Source organism: Clupea harengus, chromosome 6 (genome assembly GCF_900700415.2).
Source record: "Clupea harengus chromosome 6, Ch_v2.0.2, whole genome shotgun sequence".
In the NCBI taxonomy this organism is placed as follows: domain Eukaryota; kingdom Metazoa; phylum Chordata; class Actinopteri; order Clupeiformes; family Clupeidae; genus Clupea; species Clupea harengus.
In genome coordinates this window covers 30524162-30540851 of record NC_045157.1, presented here as the reverse complement: position 1 = coordinate 30540851, position 16690 = coordinate 30524162, and the positions used below count along the sequence as shown (strand labels likewise).

The following is a 16690-nucleotide window of genomic DNA, read 5'->3' as shown; positions in this document are numbered from 1 at the left end:
CTCTTAGGAATGCTGCACTCATTTTTTTTAATCTCTCTATTGCCATTTGTGCCATAAGAATGATTGTGTGATGGCAGTGCAGTGCAGTCAGGTCTGCTGTTGGTGTTTGTCTTTTCAGGACATTTTCAGTAGACAGACACCGGCAGGGCTGGCGCTGGAAGATGGAAGTGCATGTAATCCTGTTGCTGTGGTGTGTGACACTGAGTTCTGACAGATTGATAATGCCTTCTGTGGTTTCCTGTACAAACAATTACTCCTTGTCACATACACAAATGGTGTCAACTAATATCAATCACAAATTTTGTTTCCAGCAGTATTTAATCTGCACACAAACTCTATCTTTTGCACAGAAGCATATGCTGAAAAAGTGAATTCCTTTGACTTACATGGCTGTCAAATGATTAATGTGCAAATCTAACTGGCTGTTTTATCTCCTGAGTGTATCTGTTATGGCGAGCAGAGGTCCTCTGAGGGATGTTGTTAAAGAAAGGGAGAAACCAAAACCAACAAAAACAGGATTAATCTGTTTCCTTGACCCTCCCATAAAGAGCTGGACACATTACCAAGGGCCCATTCAGACTGCACACACTCTATAGAGGATTACAGTGGGCCATATTCCCATGTTAGAAAGCGAAGCTTAATTTCATTCAAGTCACTTCCTCATGGGGCCTGGCTGTCAGCTCCCAGCCTGGTGATTCAGGCAGCACATTCATCAGCCGGCCTTTCCCACATCACCCAGAATGCTGCACTTGCTAATCTCCCCGCGGGCCACATGACTCCGCTGTGCCGGTGGAGTATGTGGCAATCCTATATTTTGTGTCTGAGCGGGATGATGTTCATGAACCTGTCAGGCAAAGTGCACGCACCTCCCACGTCTTCAAACAGTCCAGCATGTTCTGAGGAGGACTGACCATCCGTGGAGCACTGAGAGTCAGCACTGATGGCAGTGTCACAGTGGGCTAGATGCTGATAGGGAGAAGTTAAAGGAGAACTGGCTATTCATGTGGCCGAGCCACAGCTCATGGAGAAATATGAGTCTGTGAAAACAGCAAACTTGGGTGTTTGTCAAGTCTGTGCCAGACCAACAGCGTAATCCACTTTCTTTTGATTTACCCCATAAAACACTGTCCAGAGACATTGCAGCAGAAAACCCAATAAAACTGCAGCTGAATTGAATAGAGGCTGCAGTGTTTATGTTACAGTGGAGTTGAGTATTGGCTGACAAGCATATATAGTAAATGCCTCAATCCATATCGTGTGGTAGTATTCACTTCTGATGCACTGCTTGGTGGTGGTGGTGATGGTGGTGGGGGGAGCTGCGATCGATTGTCTGGCCCCCACCCACCGGACAATCCATAAAACACTTCTATTGTTGAAGCAGACGGCAGCAGCATGTGTGCCGACAGAGAGCATCACAAAGCAATCTGGGACAGAGTTTGGTGGCTAAAAGTTACTCTAGACAAGCAAAGTAGTTACTCATGTCTGGGTGCAATTAAAATCATTGTCTGGCTGCTTGCAATTAGAAGACAGTCAGCTACTAGGCTAGGTTTAGAAAATGAGCCCTCGCATATTTTATGGGGTTGCATGTACAGGGTCCGAAAGGGATAACTTGCTTAACTGACTATGTAGTAATACGATGTATTCATAATATTCTCGCTTTGGAATGTAGGCTACGCTATAATCAGTCTCCACACGTTGCTGACAAACCAGATTCACCCATAGCCTACATCTCAAAACATATGAAAAGAGTTAAAGTAGATTTTAAATGGAAACGATTAAAATATTACATAACTAATTTCATAAATGCTTTTAGAGTTCCTTACATTGAAATAAAGACTATGCATTTGTATTTTTATCATCTTCTATAGATTGTAGTCTACCTCTAAGTTCGCTTTGCAGTATTGCGAGACCACGTGTACGGTTTCAGCCCACCAATGAGATTGATGGTGTCGCCGTCGAATTGAGCCCCACAGATCTGTTTTCATAAAGTAACTGGTCCAATCTGAGCGGCGAAGAGGAGTTGTCGAGAGTGGTGGGCGTGTCGCTTGCCTCAAGTTCAGTTTGCCTGCAGTTGTGATTAATTTCCCAAACTTTCGCGAACTTCGCTTCAGTCCGTACTTGCTTTGCCAGCGCTCACGTCCTCCACACTATTCAAGCCTTCGAGTCATTAACATGCATGGCATCCATGCTCTTCACTTTATTTTGTCTTCAGTGCTCCTATGCATCGGATTGAGGGCAATTGCAGGTAAGGCTTAGCACAATAGTAACACCTGCATCTGTAACGGAACTGCATCAGGCATCTTCCTGAAGTTGCGTGCATGCGAATATCAATAATACACGTTCTATCACTGCTTTGCTATGACTTTTTGTTACGAGAGATTTCCCCCCAGCACTAGTCTTGTACGCGTAGACCGTTTCAGACTCAGGGAATAGACTGTATACAGTGACCGGCCGGCATGCCTGTTAGTTTGTTATTTTTGTAATGTGAATGCTTGCAACTATTAAGCCACTTCTTCAATGAACCTTATTCCTCAAGGTTCATTCAAAGATTTGGTACAGCTTTGCTTTCTTGGTCAAAATATGTAAGTGGAAAGAAGTCAGGGTTACACACAGTGTAATAAAGACGCATCACTGATACAGTAAAAGTAACTTCAAAACCACTAATGTTGCTGGCACAGACATAATATTTTCATCCACGTTTTTCTCCCCAAACAAACTCTTCTGTCGTTCTGCCTTTCTCCCTCCCCTCCCCTCCCCTCCCCAGCCCAGTCTGGGTCTGAGACAGATCTGGTGGTCCCCTATGAGTTAAAAAGAGAGGAGGTTCACCTTCTGCAGGAAGCACTGGGGCGGAGTGGGAGCAGGAGCCAGCGCTCACTCCAACATCCAACAAGTCTGCGGGACAACTTGTTCTTCTCCTTGCCGGCGTTTGGAAAGGAGCTGTACCTGCAGCTCCGAAGGGACGACTCGTTTCTTTCTGATGGCTTTGTCGTTGAGGAACGCGCAGAGGATGGGAGCGCACAGCATACGCGTGTCCTGGAGGCGACCCGGGGCTGCTTCTACACGGGATCAGTCCTCAATCACACCGACTCTTTTGCATCAGTCAGCACATGTGGTGGTCTGGTAAATACGCTTTCATTTATGTGCTCTGCCCAGTGTCGAAATGCATGCGGAAAGCCACATTGCATGGCGGTCTGATTCTTGCGTATATGTGTGAAATTCATCCTGTCAAAGTTTCCTTGGTGTAACTTGGTGAAAGTGTTCATGCACGATGTACGCGTACATGCACAAACACACACACACACACACACACACACACACACACACACACACACAGCCACACAGAGCCACACCACAGCCTTGCACATATACACACAGACATGTGGTGCATCTGACACAGAAAAGGCTTCGCACCGACCTACATTTAGTTGGTCTGACCAAAGGTGCCCAGTGTCTTGTCCTGTTGTGTGCAGCGGTGTTGCTGATGTTTGGCTAGACTAGCGTGGCAGAGAAGACGGAGCTGGAGGTCCTCTCTCCTCCTCACAGGGGGGCACGAGGGCGTCTGCTGGCTCAGGCCCAGCTGAGGTCAGCCTGTCTCCCTCATGCATTGTCCTCGCCGTTGCCGTGCAATCCGTCACCCGGCTGAAGAGGATGAGTAGCACCATTGTGACAGACAGACAAGCAGTCAGGCAGCTGATTTGTTGGGCCCTGCTCGCGAGGGCTAAAGAAGTGAGGGTGAGCGTGTCGTTGGAGAGGGGGAGCGTGGGATTGCTCTGCCCACCTCCCTCTATTCTCCCCCTCCCCCAAACAAACCCCCCACCTCCCCCCAACACACACACCCGTTTCATTTGTTTGAGCATTGTGGGGATGATCAGAGAATTGAGTTGCGAGATATTTGTGCCTTTGGCTTGGGTGTTCGGAATCCCGTGGAGTGCGCGACTGGCAGCAGTGTTTGCTGGAATGTCTTGTGGTACGGCGCTTCAGACGAGGCTGTCGCTTCCATTCTTGTGTCTCGCCCGCCCGCCGTGCCCTGTGGATGCCAGTGCCTTCAGTTTGGATGGTGCAAAACCGAATGATTTCACTTTTAAAGTTGCAGTAAGACTGTTATGCTGTTATGTCTTAAACCCTTCCCCTCTCCAAACTCTAGGAAGAGTATGACTGTCTGGAAAATGAGGTCATGATGGTTGTAGAAGTTGTATTCACGTCTGTCTGGAAATGCACCAAGTCACGATCACTATGGCAGTGCTACAGCCGCAGCAACCTGAATACCCACTGTGAGTTTGGTCTAGGCTGATTCATGGCTATCTGTACGCATGCTGGTACTTATCAGACTCCTAGGACACCACCTGCTGCTTTTGCCTTGGTCAGTGGCCTGATGGGATGGAATGGAAGTCAAAAATGAAAACAGTCCAAGTGTGACCTGTGAGTCAACCGGTGGCACTTTGAGACTAGTTTTATTTGTACTGTTAAATCACTTGGTTGTTTTTGGCTGACGCTCAGTTCTCCGTCAGAGGGGGGCCTAATCCGATCGTATCAGTGTCCGCAGACGCTTTCAGTAGAGAAGGCTGCCAACTAAGTGGGTCCTAATTGCCTGGCTCTCGAGGATTTCAGACAATGTCTGGTTAGTAGTCACTCTGCAACCGAAAACTGCAGTGTCACACCTGCTGTTTTGTGGATTAGGCTAACCTTCGGCCATTTTGGTTCATGGCAGACAAATGACCAGAAGTCCCTGCTCCTTCAGTGATGCAAAGTATTGTTTACTCACATAGGTACTAATACCCTACACTACGCCTGTGGAGACTTTGTCTCACGTGTTAGAGATGTGTGTTTTGTCTGATCTACTGTATGTGGTGGGCTACAGGCTAATACTAGTCATTATGCAACAGGACTGCGCTTCTTGTGTTATTATGTGTCATTCATCCCATGTCCATTCAGCCTCACAGTCTACACTTGGACTCCTTTTTTGGAGGTAGGATTGTCTGCGAGTGGAAATGGCATGTATTTATAGTACAGTTGCTTTAGATTGTTGTTGGGTTTTCAATCCTAGCATGCCCCCTCTGTGACCTGAAGACTGCATGGCAATCATTGTTGACTGCACTGAGACAGTTGGTTCATTTATTTAAATTGATTTCCTGGCTGAGTGATTGGGCTTTGCCCAGGGGCGAAGTGCCTTGTGCCGAGGGGGAAAAAAAGCGAGCGATCTCATGCTTTGTTTTTTCCCCCAGCCACTGTGCCATTCAGGCTGTTTAGTTAAGTCTGCACGGAGATGGAGCTCTGGGGCTCCTCCAGTGTTGTGGGATGTGTGTCATCATCAGGTGCCAGGAGATGTCACTCATGACTAGATGTCTAGATTTAACATTCCCGTCTAGGTTATCAACGTGTGAGAATCAAAGCAGCAAATTGTTCTGATTTGTATAATTGAAAAGTTTTGATTTGATTCATCTCAAGTGAAAACTATAATTGTACGGCTCTTTTTTGTGATGTTTTGTAAATCCTGATATTATTTCAGTGTGACTTGGATTGCGCATGAGAAAGAAAAAAACTTTTTCTGAAGCTGTTGCCATGGTAATGATATTTTGAGCAAAGTTTGTCACTGTTGATGTAGGCCAACAAATGATATTGAAAAAAAAGACCAGCAGAGTTTATGTTAGTAACCCAATTTCAGTTAAGTTTATTTGGGTCAATTTTATTCTGCTAGAAGCAACCAGTACTCCATTATCTTGTGAGCATATCATATATAGAAATAGGATAACTTCACAAGTATGTTTTGTTTAGGATAATGGTGTATATTTGAGGGGTCTGTATTCTGGCTTCTGGTTTTGGGCTAAGGTACAGTACCATCATGATGTCCTCCAGCCATCTGGTTTATCAATAGTCTTCTCTTGCTGTCAATCTTTCAGACGGGCTGGCTGGGTCAGCAGGCCAGAGTCATTGATAGCTGCTGTGAGTGAAGCTCCTGTCAGGTAGTATGCTGAAGCAGACTATAGTGAAACATGGGGGTTCTCCCCTGCAATGAGGAATCGTCTCCAGGGTTTACTGCTCTATCGACTGGAATCCCACAGTGCTTTTGCTGTTCGCTACGTTAAGAAAGGTCTCCAAGTCTGAGAGGAGTAGACAAGGCCATGTCTTATTTACGGTACCCAGGAGACCTTATGATGTATGGACTACTCTTTTGCTTTTAAAAGACACTAACAAATCCTCTGTGAGAGCATGGCTCCTGGGAGTGATGGTGAAATCCTTGGGAGGTGGAATAGCACTGATTTATTTTTAGGTGCTGGTCACTCCATAACCTACTTCTGAGTAAATGGGAAGGACATGGGTGTGTCTGGGAGGGTTTGAGTTGTTCCTGCATTTGGGGATTCAGAGTATGCACCACACCATGACAGATCACCATTCATAAGTGCATGTTTGACCCCCCCCCCCCCCCCCCAGCGGAGAGGTGGGGGTATGTTTGCTCCCTTGTTGATTATGGGTCTCTTGTCTCTTTTGTTCAGACTGGCCTGGTGCAGACAGGAGATGACAGCCTGTTTATTGAGCCAGTCAACATCGCAGGCGACTCCATCTCCGGTATGGAACACAAGCTCACCCGCCACAAACGATCCACCCAAGCCAGCGCGCCCCCCGCCGACAGCCACCCACGCTACTGTGACCCCGTGCAAGGTGAGTGGATTACCTGTGTCAGGTTAAAGCAAAGGAGCCCAGGGGCTCAGCCAAGTGGATTGTCATGCTCCAGCCAAAGGGGGTTATGGAGTGAAAAGACCACAGAGGCTAGTTAAGAGTGCTTTAGAAACCTTACTCTCCTGCCAAATGACATCTCTCCTTTTTTTTCCAAATGGGTTTGGATTGTCTTATTACTTGCACATGTGATAAACCCTGTCCAAAAGGCCCCTGGTTAGAGTTGGTGCTAAAGAATGTACCTCAGTGTAATCCCCACAAGCCTCTAAGATCAGGTGGTTAAAGAGCGAAGCATCTTTCTCTCCCCACCCCCCCGAGGGTTGCTTACCATTCTTTGACACAATAAATCATCAGTTTCATAGCAACGTTTATAGCTGATTCCAATCCTTTGATTTTTGTTCTTGGTTTTGACACCTATGACACATTGAGGGGCAGAGCAGCTGTCCAACCTGTGATGTGAATCTACAAGCATCTAAGCATCTAATGTGCATGTTGAAAAGTTAGCGCTTGTTGAAACCTGCCGTTCCTTAGTTGTACACACCAGCAGATAGGAGAAGGTCTCTTCCCGTTGAGGCTTACATTATTGATGTTGTGCATACTTTCCAGCCCTTGTGTGTTGCCTTTGCCAAAATTGCGGATTTTTTTTGCCAAGAGGAATTCACATTTTGCGGTCTGGCTGCCCATTTTTCAGAGGGGCCAGTTCTTTAGATTCTGTGAACACCGGGCCCCCCGACGGTCAGGAGGAGTTTCCCCCTGCAATGAATCATTAGCGTTTTAGTTTTTCACAACAGATCGGGAGTGGATTACATAACAAATGTTTTCCAACTTTATTTGGAACCCACGATAAGAACCAAAGTACATATTTCTGCAGTTCCTTTTTCAGAGTGCTGAAGTGAAAAGGTTCCAAAGTAAATGCAATCCATCCACGAGTCTGTGTCTGCAGCTATCACCGCTCAAGCGCAATGAAGCTCGCATATTTTATTGCAGTACAATTTCTCTCCTGTGCAGAATTATGAAGCATGAGTGTGTCGACTTGAAAATGCACACCACAAAGATTACATAAGTCCTCTGAAGGGGAGACCACCGGCACATTTGACAACCTATATAAATAAATTCTTTCCTTATGTCCGTATCTTGCACTCAGGCAGTAATTGAAACCTCCTCTTAATAAAAGAATATGTGACTGGGCTGATGGGTCCTCCGTGTTCTTTGGAAGAATCCTTTATGAGTAGGGGTCTGCGAAGATGGGCGTGCTACAGCCCTCCTGCCCCGGCTTCAGTGACCTCAGCACCGCAGTCTCTGGACAGTAAAAAGAGTGCCAGGTGCTTTAGCCATTCCGCGTGGCCCAGCACCTGGTGTCTCGGAGCGGGAGCGGGAGCGCGGTGCGGCGCAAGGTGCCAGATTTGGGGAAATTCTTTCCCCTGCACTCACGTCTGCCGGAGCCTTCCGCGGGGCCTGGCAGATTCCCCTCCCCTGGCGGCCCGCTGAGAAGCCTCAATAAGGAGAGAGTGCTCAATGCTTCCCCCTAAACCGCAGCGTCCCAGGAGGAGGATACTGACTGAGACAGACTTTATATCCATTAAACTCCCATGTCCTGAATACTTCAGCCCTCCCTCCCCTCATCTCCTTTGCAGCCCCCCCACCCCCCACCCCCCTCTCCACAAATGGCTCAGGCCCTTTGAGTAGCTGTTCCATCTGGATGTGTAAAACTGGATCATGTTACACAAAAGATGGAAAGGAAATGTAAAAAGGCAATCAGAGGAGGTAAGCACAGTTCCCTCTCCTCTCTGGCAGGTTATGGCGCATACGGGAGGCTGACGTGCGAGCTGCTCAGATCCATGCACAGACCACCTTTAGATTTTGAAGCCAACCTCTGTTATTTGATGAACAATGAGGCCAACATTGGGTTGTAGATTTAGTTCCCCCATTGCAACTGGGGAACTAAGGGTCGGGTATCCTGATAGCAGTGAGGCCTAAAGTGCGTGGAAGAGTTGCAGATTCCGAGAAAGATCAGAGCGCAGTGGAAATGGGTGTGAAATTGGTTCAGCAGAACCAAGCGGCGCAGCAGACCGGGTTTGGCCAGGCGGGCCTCACTTTAGCCCCAAGGGGGACAGCTGGAGAGGGAGGAGATGGAGGTAGAGGCTCCTGTGTTTATTTGGAGGGGCTTGCAACACGGCTCTTGTGTGTAGATGTTTCCCAAGCAACCAAAGACCCCCCCCCCACGAACTGCTGTCGCTGATGAAGAAAGAACACTTGTTAAGACGAGCGGGGAGTTCATATTTCGAGCTTTGATTAGAACTGGGCTTGTCTGCGGTCTGCCTCTGAATATGGGGATTCGGAAAAATGTTGGAACCCGGCGAACTTCAACAGAAATGACTTCCAGTTCCTAGGCGCTCATTCGTTTTACATTTGGGTTGCGCTCTGCCGGCTTCTGACATTTTTGTGATGCCTTGGAATTTGGGAACTTGGCAAATAAACCTCAGGCACAGTCAGGGAAGGTAGGGCAGGCTCCATATATGCATTTATATTTCCCCCTCAAGAACAAAAGTATCATTTAGTGAGCACCGTGAGCAATCCGGCACACACCTGCCACCCAAGCTCTGGCGGTGCCACTATGCACAGTACAGGGGGAAATGTGGATTATTTGTTTAGGGGCCATCTCTGCATGCTGAATGAACCTCCTAGCCCTCTGCTGGACGTGTGGCACCGGAGGCCACTCAGCAGCAGTAAAACTCATAGAGGACCAGGCCTGCTCAGTAAGCCTCCACTCACAGCCTCTGTGTGCTGTGGGGCGTGTGGTGCTTCATCTAGGCCGATCACAGCGGCTGATAACTATCTGAAATGCGAGGAAGAAAGAGAAAGATTCTTTTTTTTACGACGCTCTCTGTCTTTCTCTTTTTTCACTCTCTCACTATCTCTCTCTCTCTCTCTCTCTCTCTCTCTCTCTCTGTCTCTCTAAATCTCTTCCTTCTGTCTTTCATTTGCACCCCCATTAGATGACACCATAGGTTATAGATACCCTCTTAACAATCCCTTATCCCAGTTGAGGGTGCATATCTTCTGCACTGTCATTTCCAGGGAGTGTCTTCCGCTGTGCAGCAGAGAGCACCTGAAGCTTTGATATGGGTCTGGGAGGGAAGTGGTTGCGGGGGCCCCTTGGGCGTCTGGCACTCGGCTGTAAAGGAAGTCAACTGTTTGCATGATCAGTGGACATCCTTAGATCCCATTGTTGGTGCTTCTGGACTGTGGTAATGGGTTTTAAATTCTGCTTTGAGCTGTGCTATATAGCTTTAGGTCTCACTGGCAGTACTGATGAATGGCCTTTTTGTTTCGGAAATGGTAAATAGTAGAGGTCAGTACCTGGAGTACCTTCTAAATTGGTTAGGGAATTTACAAATAAAAGATTTAGATCTAAAGGTATACTTTTCATTTCAGGAAAGGATTTACAAGCCTTTCCAACAACATTATTCTCATAGTTTGTTCATCAAGTGCCAATTTACCTCTGAAACGTTAATGATGTATCAAAAAACGTAAATATGTAAACCTTTAACCACCATCTGGCAGGTCCCTCCTGGATCTTACTGACTTAAAGACGATTCTTAAACTCTCAATGTGGAGGACCATGAAGCCTCTCCGTTGCAGATATGCGAGGTTGAAGCACCTTCCCACAGCCACTGCAGACAGAGTCCTAATGAGGAGCAATTACCTCCAAGTGGGACCAGTTAGAGCCAATAACAAAAACACTGCACAGCGTCTTGTGTCTTGTGTCCGGCATTGTGCCGAGAAAACTGCTGAGATATCAAATAACTGCACCCCATGTTGCCAGTGCTTTCGAAAGCCCTGCACAGTAGTGCTCTGTTTTCTCTCTGGAGGTCATATCACCTTGTGTGGAGAGAGACCAGTGCTCTGGGCATTTGTACTCCCTCTGAGTGTACAGAGTGGGGCCATGAGTACATGTGTATGCAGAGAAGCGGTGCTGTTCACCCAGGTAAGTGCACTCGGTAGGTTTCCTACTGGTCTGATGGGAGAGGACTGGGCAGGGAGTAGTGCTCGTACTCCAGCTTTGAGTGGATAGGACACACTAATGAGAGCCCCACTAATGAGAGTCGACACACTAATGAGAGTCCCACTTAGTCCTATCTCCAGGTTAACCCTGGTTCAGGGCCCTCAGAGCTTTTCAATTAGACTCACTGGGAAATCAAAGAATCACCACTGATTTGCACTGGGTTGGTTTCAGACTTTAAGAAACAGCAACTTTTTTAACCGGTTATCGGCAGGGTTTGAAGAAAAGAACTACAAATGCATAGCAGTTCCATAGCTTCTGGCAATCTCAATTTAAAGGTCATTCCTTCACATTTTCATGCATTGGCTTCAACTTTCCCCACGCACTCCACACCCATGACCACTGTGTCTATCTGCTTAGCTTCCTCATCAGAGCTGAGTTTTCACATGCCACACCCACCATATGTTTCTGAAGTTAGCCAGCTCCTCATCGGGCGTGTGCCTCTCACTGATGGACTTCTGGGATTCGTAGTTCAGTGGCTCAGGCCCTCTGGGATGTTAGCGGACACGCAAGGGTAGAAATGAGCTGCCAGTGGTCCATCAGTGTTACAACAGAGGCCGGATGGTTCTTTGAAGAAGCAGGCAGAGACATTTAGCTCATTCTCCGAAATGAATTAAATGTGAAGAAGTGTTCAGAACCTCCCCACCTTCTGAATAGAACGACGGTGTAAATTAACCTGTAAAACTCAGTTGTATGTGCAGTGGTTAAGGAAACATTGACATATTGGAGTCATATTTTCTTTAAGTCAAAGGTTTAATAAATGAAATCAGTCCCTCTATAAAAAAAGGTTTAATCAGTTAATAATATAAGTAAACTATAGTAAATGCCCTGATGTCAGCCAGCAAGCCTGTTATAGTTATATAGATATGGTAGATATAGAACAGCCCTGCAAGGGCTAAACTTAAAACAAGTGATGATTGTCGTGTCTATGCGACAACTTATTAATAAAATAATCAGGCTCACTCGGAGGTTAAGTTCACACGTGAAACATCACTTGGTTTACTTGAGGTTCTGCATTAAATGTATACATGCGCATGGCGAATAACCAATAGGAGAACAATGCATGGGGAGTGCTTACACATAGAGAAATAGATCCTTATTAAACACTACAATGATTATGCTGCATAAAGTTTATATCAAATAGTTTTATGTTGTGGTACTAATATTATTATTCCATCTTTGAATAAAGGGGCTTATTGAAAGTGTATACATATTCAGCCATTTTCAACTATTTTAGCTAAATACTGGTTGAAGTGGATTAGTGGATTAGTGACCGATAAAAATAAATAATGCATGTGAGACACTGTGTTTACAATGAATGCAATCTGGAAGACAACTGTTGTTTGTTAAGAAAACGGTGCAAGGAGAGTGGAGTCAGAATTCCTCCCTTGTTTACCAGATGCACTGCTGCCCAAAGACTGTAGCCAAGTATGCCTGGCTGGAGAGGCTTTCACTGTAAACGCTTTCGAATGATCTCTAGCCTCACTGTCTCCTTCTCTCGTGTAAGGGGAGCCAGGTGCTACTACTCCACACAACAGCTTTCAGAAACCATCCGTCTGTTTGTCCACCTGTATGTCGTCTAGTGTCCAGCCTTGACCGACTGTGTCTCATTGGCCTTTAGGTAAGAAGAAGGAGCGGAAGCAGAGGCCGGCCGATGAGGGCAGGGGGCGCCGGAATGCCATCCGCTTGAGCCAGGCGTACACCGTGGAGACGGTGGTGGTAGCCGACTCCGACATGGTGAAGTACCACGGTGCTGAGGCTGCTCAGCGGTTCATCCTCACAGTCATGAACATGGTAAAACTTTTGTTTTATACACTGACACACACACACACACACACACACACACACAGAGGCCTGCATACATGACACACACATAAGTATTCATATACACACACACACACACACACACACACACACACACACACACACACACACAGACAGACCTGCATACAGTGCACACACAAGCATTCACACACACTTAGTGTTTTGATAAGTGTAGACAGCTTTATTGATCTGTAGGCCCAAACTCGAGGAGATGCAAGCCATCGTAAAGCTTTAGATGTCACAGCTAGTCCCGCCTCCGTGGTAACTCCTTCTGTGCTCCTGGACCCAGGCCAGTGATGTGTAAACCTTATCCCCTTTTCTTCTAAGGATAGAAGTCGTGCTGATGCGTGCTCCGCTAAGTAGGACTGCGGTGTTGCTCTTGGCCAGTGGCAGTGCCTGGAGGCGATTGGGCACGGTTCCGAAACGGTGCCGTTGTTTCACGCCCTGCAGCCTTTGGTTGCAGAACGCCAATAATGGCCAGCTGATTAAAGGCACCGAGAGAGAGCAGGGCTTGATGAAGGAGGCTCAGCGTAGGAGAACGGCCAAGAAGGGGCAACCAGGGAAGGGCGAGGTGGGCGAGGTGGGCGAGAGAGAGTCTGTTGGCTTTGAGCTTGGTTGATGACACTAGAAGAGTGCACTGTGCCCGGATCAGAGGCAGCGGAATGAACAACTAGTGGTGCAACACGTTTATCTGGCTTTCATGACTTCATTGGGGCTCACGGTGTGCTTCAGGAACGCTAAAGGAAGCTAGGCACACGTTGTGTTTCAGGAACGCTAAAGGAAGCTAGGCACACGTTGCTTTTAAGAATAGAGGTGGCTCAGTTCGATTAGCTCTCGTCCAGACTATGCCTGACTGCTCTTGGACTGGTGGACTGTTTTCAGTTTTCTCTGTTTTTGTTGCATAGTCTTCCACTGTAGATGTCCCTAAGAGTGCCAGCTGATTTCACCAGATTAGTCTTAGAAACAAGGGAGTCAAGGTACCGTCAAAACAGACAGTTATACATGTTGTAAGACGAAAAGAAAAGCATTTTTCACCGTTTTTGTGGTAGATTTTCTTTTTGCAACTACTCTTTGAAGCCCTCGGGTCCTACCTAGAGGTTCAATTTCATGAGTTGGTGTGCTTTTACTAATGGACTTCACAGCCTCTATGTCTAGCCTTAATGATGTTGAGCGCTCGCCGCTGTGTGACCCCATTGGCTCACGGTGCTCCCATCCAGACGTCAGAGGAGCTACAGTCACACAAGGACCTTCCATCCAACGCAAATCCTCCTCTGGCACAAATCCCTTCATCAACACGCACCTTTTCTCGCTGCACGTTGGGCCTTACTGGAGCGCTGCAGTGAGGTGAAAACACACACACACACACACACACACACACACACACCCTTCCTGTGTCGATCCCATCTCGTGTCATCCCCTGCAGGTGTACAACATGTTCCATCACCAGAGCCTGGGCGTCCGAATTAACATCCGGGTCACCAAGCTCGTCCTCCTCCACACCCGGCCGGTAAGTCCCCACCTTTGCGTCTCTTCCTGCCGGGCTTGACCCTGCTGAACCTCTGAGCTCTAAATCTGTTCAGAACGGAGGCCCACCCTTCACTGCTGTATTACTCCTGTCCTGAGGGCTTGTAATGTTATCTGCCCTGTGTGTGTGTGTGTGTGTGTGTGTGTGTGTGTGTGTGTGTGTGTGTGTGTGTGTGTGTGTGTGTGTGTGTGTGTGTGTGTGTGTGTGTGTGTGTGTGTGTGTGTGTGTGTGTGTGTGTGTGTGTGTGTGTGTGAGAGAGAGGTTCTTTTTAAAGACCATTTTCCCCCCTCTGTTTAGTTGCTGGCTCCTTCGTACTCACTGGGCCCCAGAGATCCAATCTAAATTACTGTGAAGGGTGTATTTCTTCTCACAGGCTTGTGGAAAAAAACAACTTTCTCTCTGTGTGTCCCTGCTGAATAGTCATGTCTATTTTCCCCACTAACAAAATATACACAACCAGGTTCTCACTCTGTAAGAGGTGTGTGTGTGTGTGTGTGTGTGGGAGAGAGACTGTGCGGTTAAAGGCGGCTAGCCAGGACGAGCTGTGAGTGAGAAGATCTGGTGTGGTATGTGTATGTGCAGGAGAAGCTGAAGGTGGGCCACCATGGAGAGAGGTCCCTGGAGAGCTTCTGCCACTGGCAGCATGAGGAGTTCGGCGGGTCGCGGTACCTGGGGAACAACCATGTCCCCGGGGGAAGGGACGACCCACCGCCAGTGGACGTTGCGGTTCTGGTCACCAGGTGCGGAGTTTGGTCTCTCTCTCCTTTCTCCTCCACCCCCCCTCCTCCTCCTCCTCACCTCAGACTGGCTTTTCTTTTCTTTCTTCTTCTCCTTCTAGCTCCCCCCATCCTCTCCCCTCTATCCTTCATTATCTTCTCTCTGTGATGTATGAGCCAGACCTGTAGCACATAGGATCCCCCCCCCACCCCACCCCCGCTCTCCCTGTCTGAAGCGGCACCATAAATTGGAGCCCTGTACGCTCGAGTAATGACAGATCCTAATGATCTGTCCAGTTGCATCTCTGTCATCAAGGGAGGTTTGTTCCCAATTTCCCTGCTCCCTGTACTCCAAAGGATTACTGCTGGCATAATATGTTGCATTCCTAATTTTGGATTAGGTATTATTACCTGATATATTTTTTCGGCTAGAAGGAATCCTTTTGTTGAAAAGAGGGGCTCATGTAGCCCGGCTGATGGTATCCATCTTCCTGAGCCTGAGGTGAGGTGAGGGTAGGAGGGAGCGAACAGAAGGCTTTTGTTCGTGCGGCGGTCGCTCGAATATGATCTGGCCGTACACATAAAAGGCCTCCTCTATGAAGATGTAGTGTGTGGGATCAACATCTGCCTGAAGATGTTAATGCCAAGATCAGTCAGAGCGCGGACCGGAGCACTGTGTACAAATTAAATCATGTCAAGGTGCGCTCCGGGATACTTCCACTCTGTTTGAGCTGTCATCGGGCCTGAGCTACGTCCGACCTCCTCCTTAAATGAGAAACGTAATCCTTTCCTATTAATAATCCAACCTCACCCCCCACCCCCCCCCCCCCCCCCCCCACACACACACACACACGCACACAGACTCTCAGACACACACACATAGAAGACTCATGTCTCACATCTGTGATATGATGATAAACTTTCTCCATTTGGCAAGAGGCACTAAGATATAATTGTCGTTGCTGTCCTCGTGTGTTCTTTGCTGTGGTTTCCCTTAATGTGCATGACCTATGATGGAAGCCAGTCAAGATTACTCCCTGTGATGTAGAAGTGCTCCAGCATCCTGGCTCCGAGGGGAGGCACCTCGAAATGCCACCAGTGTTCCATAGACAGGTTGTGGTGTTCCAGCGAGAAAATAGCTCGCTTATTTTCTCTGGATTGCTCTCTTGTAAGACTATGTTGTGGCTCTCGGCCCGGCTCGCAGAATTCTGCTGTGTTGTTTTTTAAGGAGGCTATTCTGGACCGAAGAAAACGGAGCCATCAATGCTGCTCGGCTAATTGTGATTAGGTCATGGTAGTTGGATCGGGAGGGCGGCATCTGGTTTCGTGCATCATGCTGTCAGCCTCACTCCTCTCGCCCGAGATGGGTGCCATCTTGTGACAGTTCCGATTCGAAGTCGTACCGGCCTTGTCACATCTGCTGCTGCTAATGGGAGTTAGCATAGGCGGCTTCATTCCCCTGCGTAGCACCCAGGCTCCTGCTGTGGCGTCTAAGCTGGTGCCGCTACCCAGCTGTGTGTCCAAGCCATTTCTTTTGAAGATGTAATGGCAGGCAGGGAATCAGGTATTCACATCAGAAACCATTTGAGGTGAGGGGAAAGAGGGGGAACGAGTGGAGCTTTGCCATTTCAACCGGCCAAACAACTGGACCCATTATACACAATGGCTCATTAACATTGACACATTTTGCCCGGGATATGATGTTGATATTTTTTCTGCAGGGACAGGATCAGTACAATGTGCATTTTGATGTAAAGAGTACCTGATTAAAAAGTACCTGATTAAAGAGTACCTGATTTAAAGAGTACCTGAGGAAAGAGTACCTGTAAAATAGATACAAGCACAGTACTCAGGTATGATGGGATCTATAAGAAACCTGTTTGTATCCAG

General features: G+C 47.6%; 1 protein-coding gene across 1 annotated transcript in view; it reads left to right on the top strand.

Moving 5' to 3' along the window:
- The first annotated feature begins 2013 nt into the window (after window positions 1-2013).
- The window catches only part of adamts17 (ADAM metallopeptidase with thrombospondin type 1 motif, 17), a 70845-nt gene continuing 56168 nt past the window's right edge, over window positions 2014-16690 (top strand). The window contains exons 1-6 of the mRNA XM_012817221.3: window positions 2014-2245; window positions 2765-3120; window positions 6492-6657; window positions 12357-12529; window positions 13983-14066; window positions 14667-14824. Of these exons, the coding sequence (XP_012672675.2) occupies window positions 2173-2245; window positions 2765-3120; window positions 6492-6657; window positions 12357-12529; window positions 13983-14066; window positions 14667-14824 (1010 nt within the window). The 5' untranslated portion in view covers window positions 2014-2172. The remainder of the gene's footprint in view (window positions 2246-2764; window positions 3121-6491; window positions 6658-12356; window positions 12530-13982; window positions 14067-14666; window positions 14825-16690) is intronic.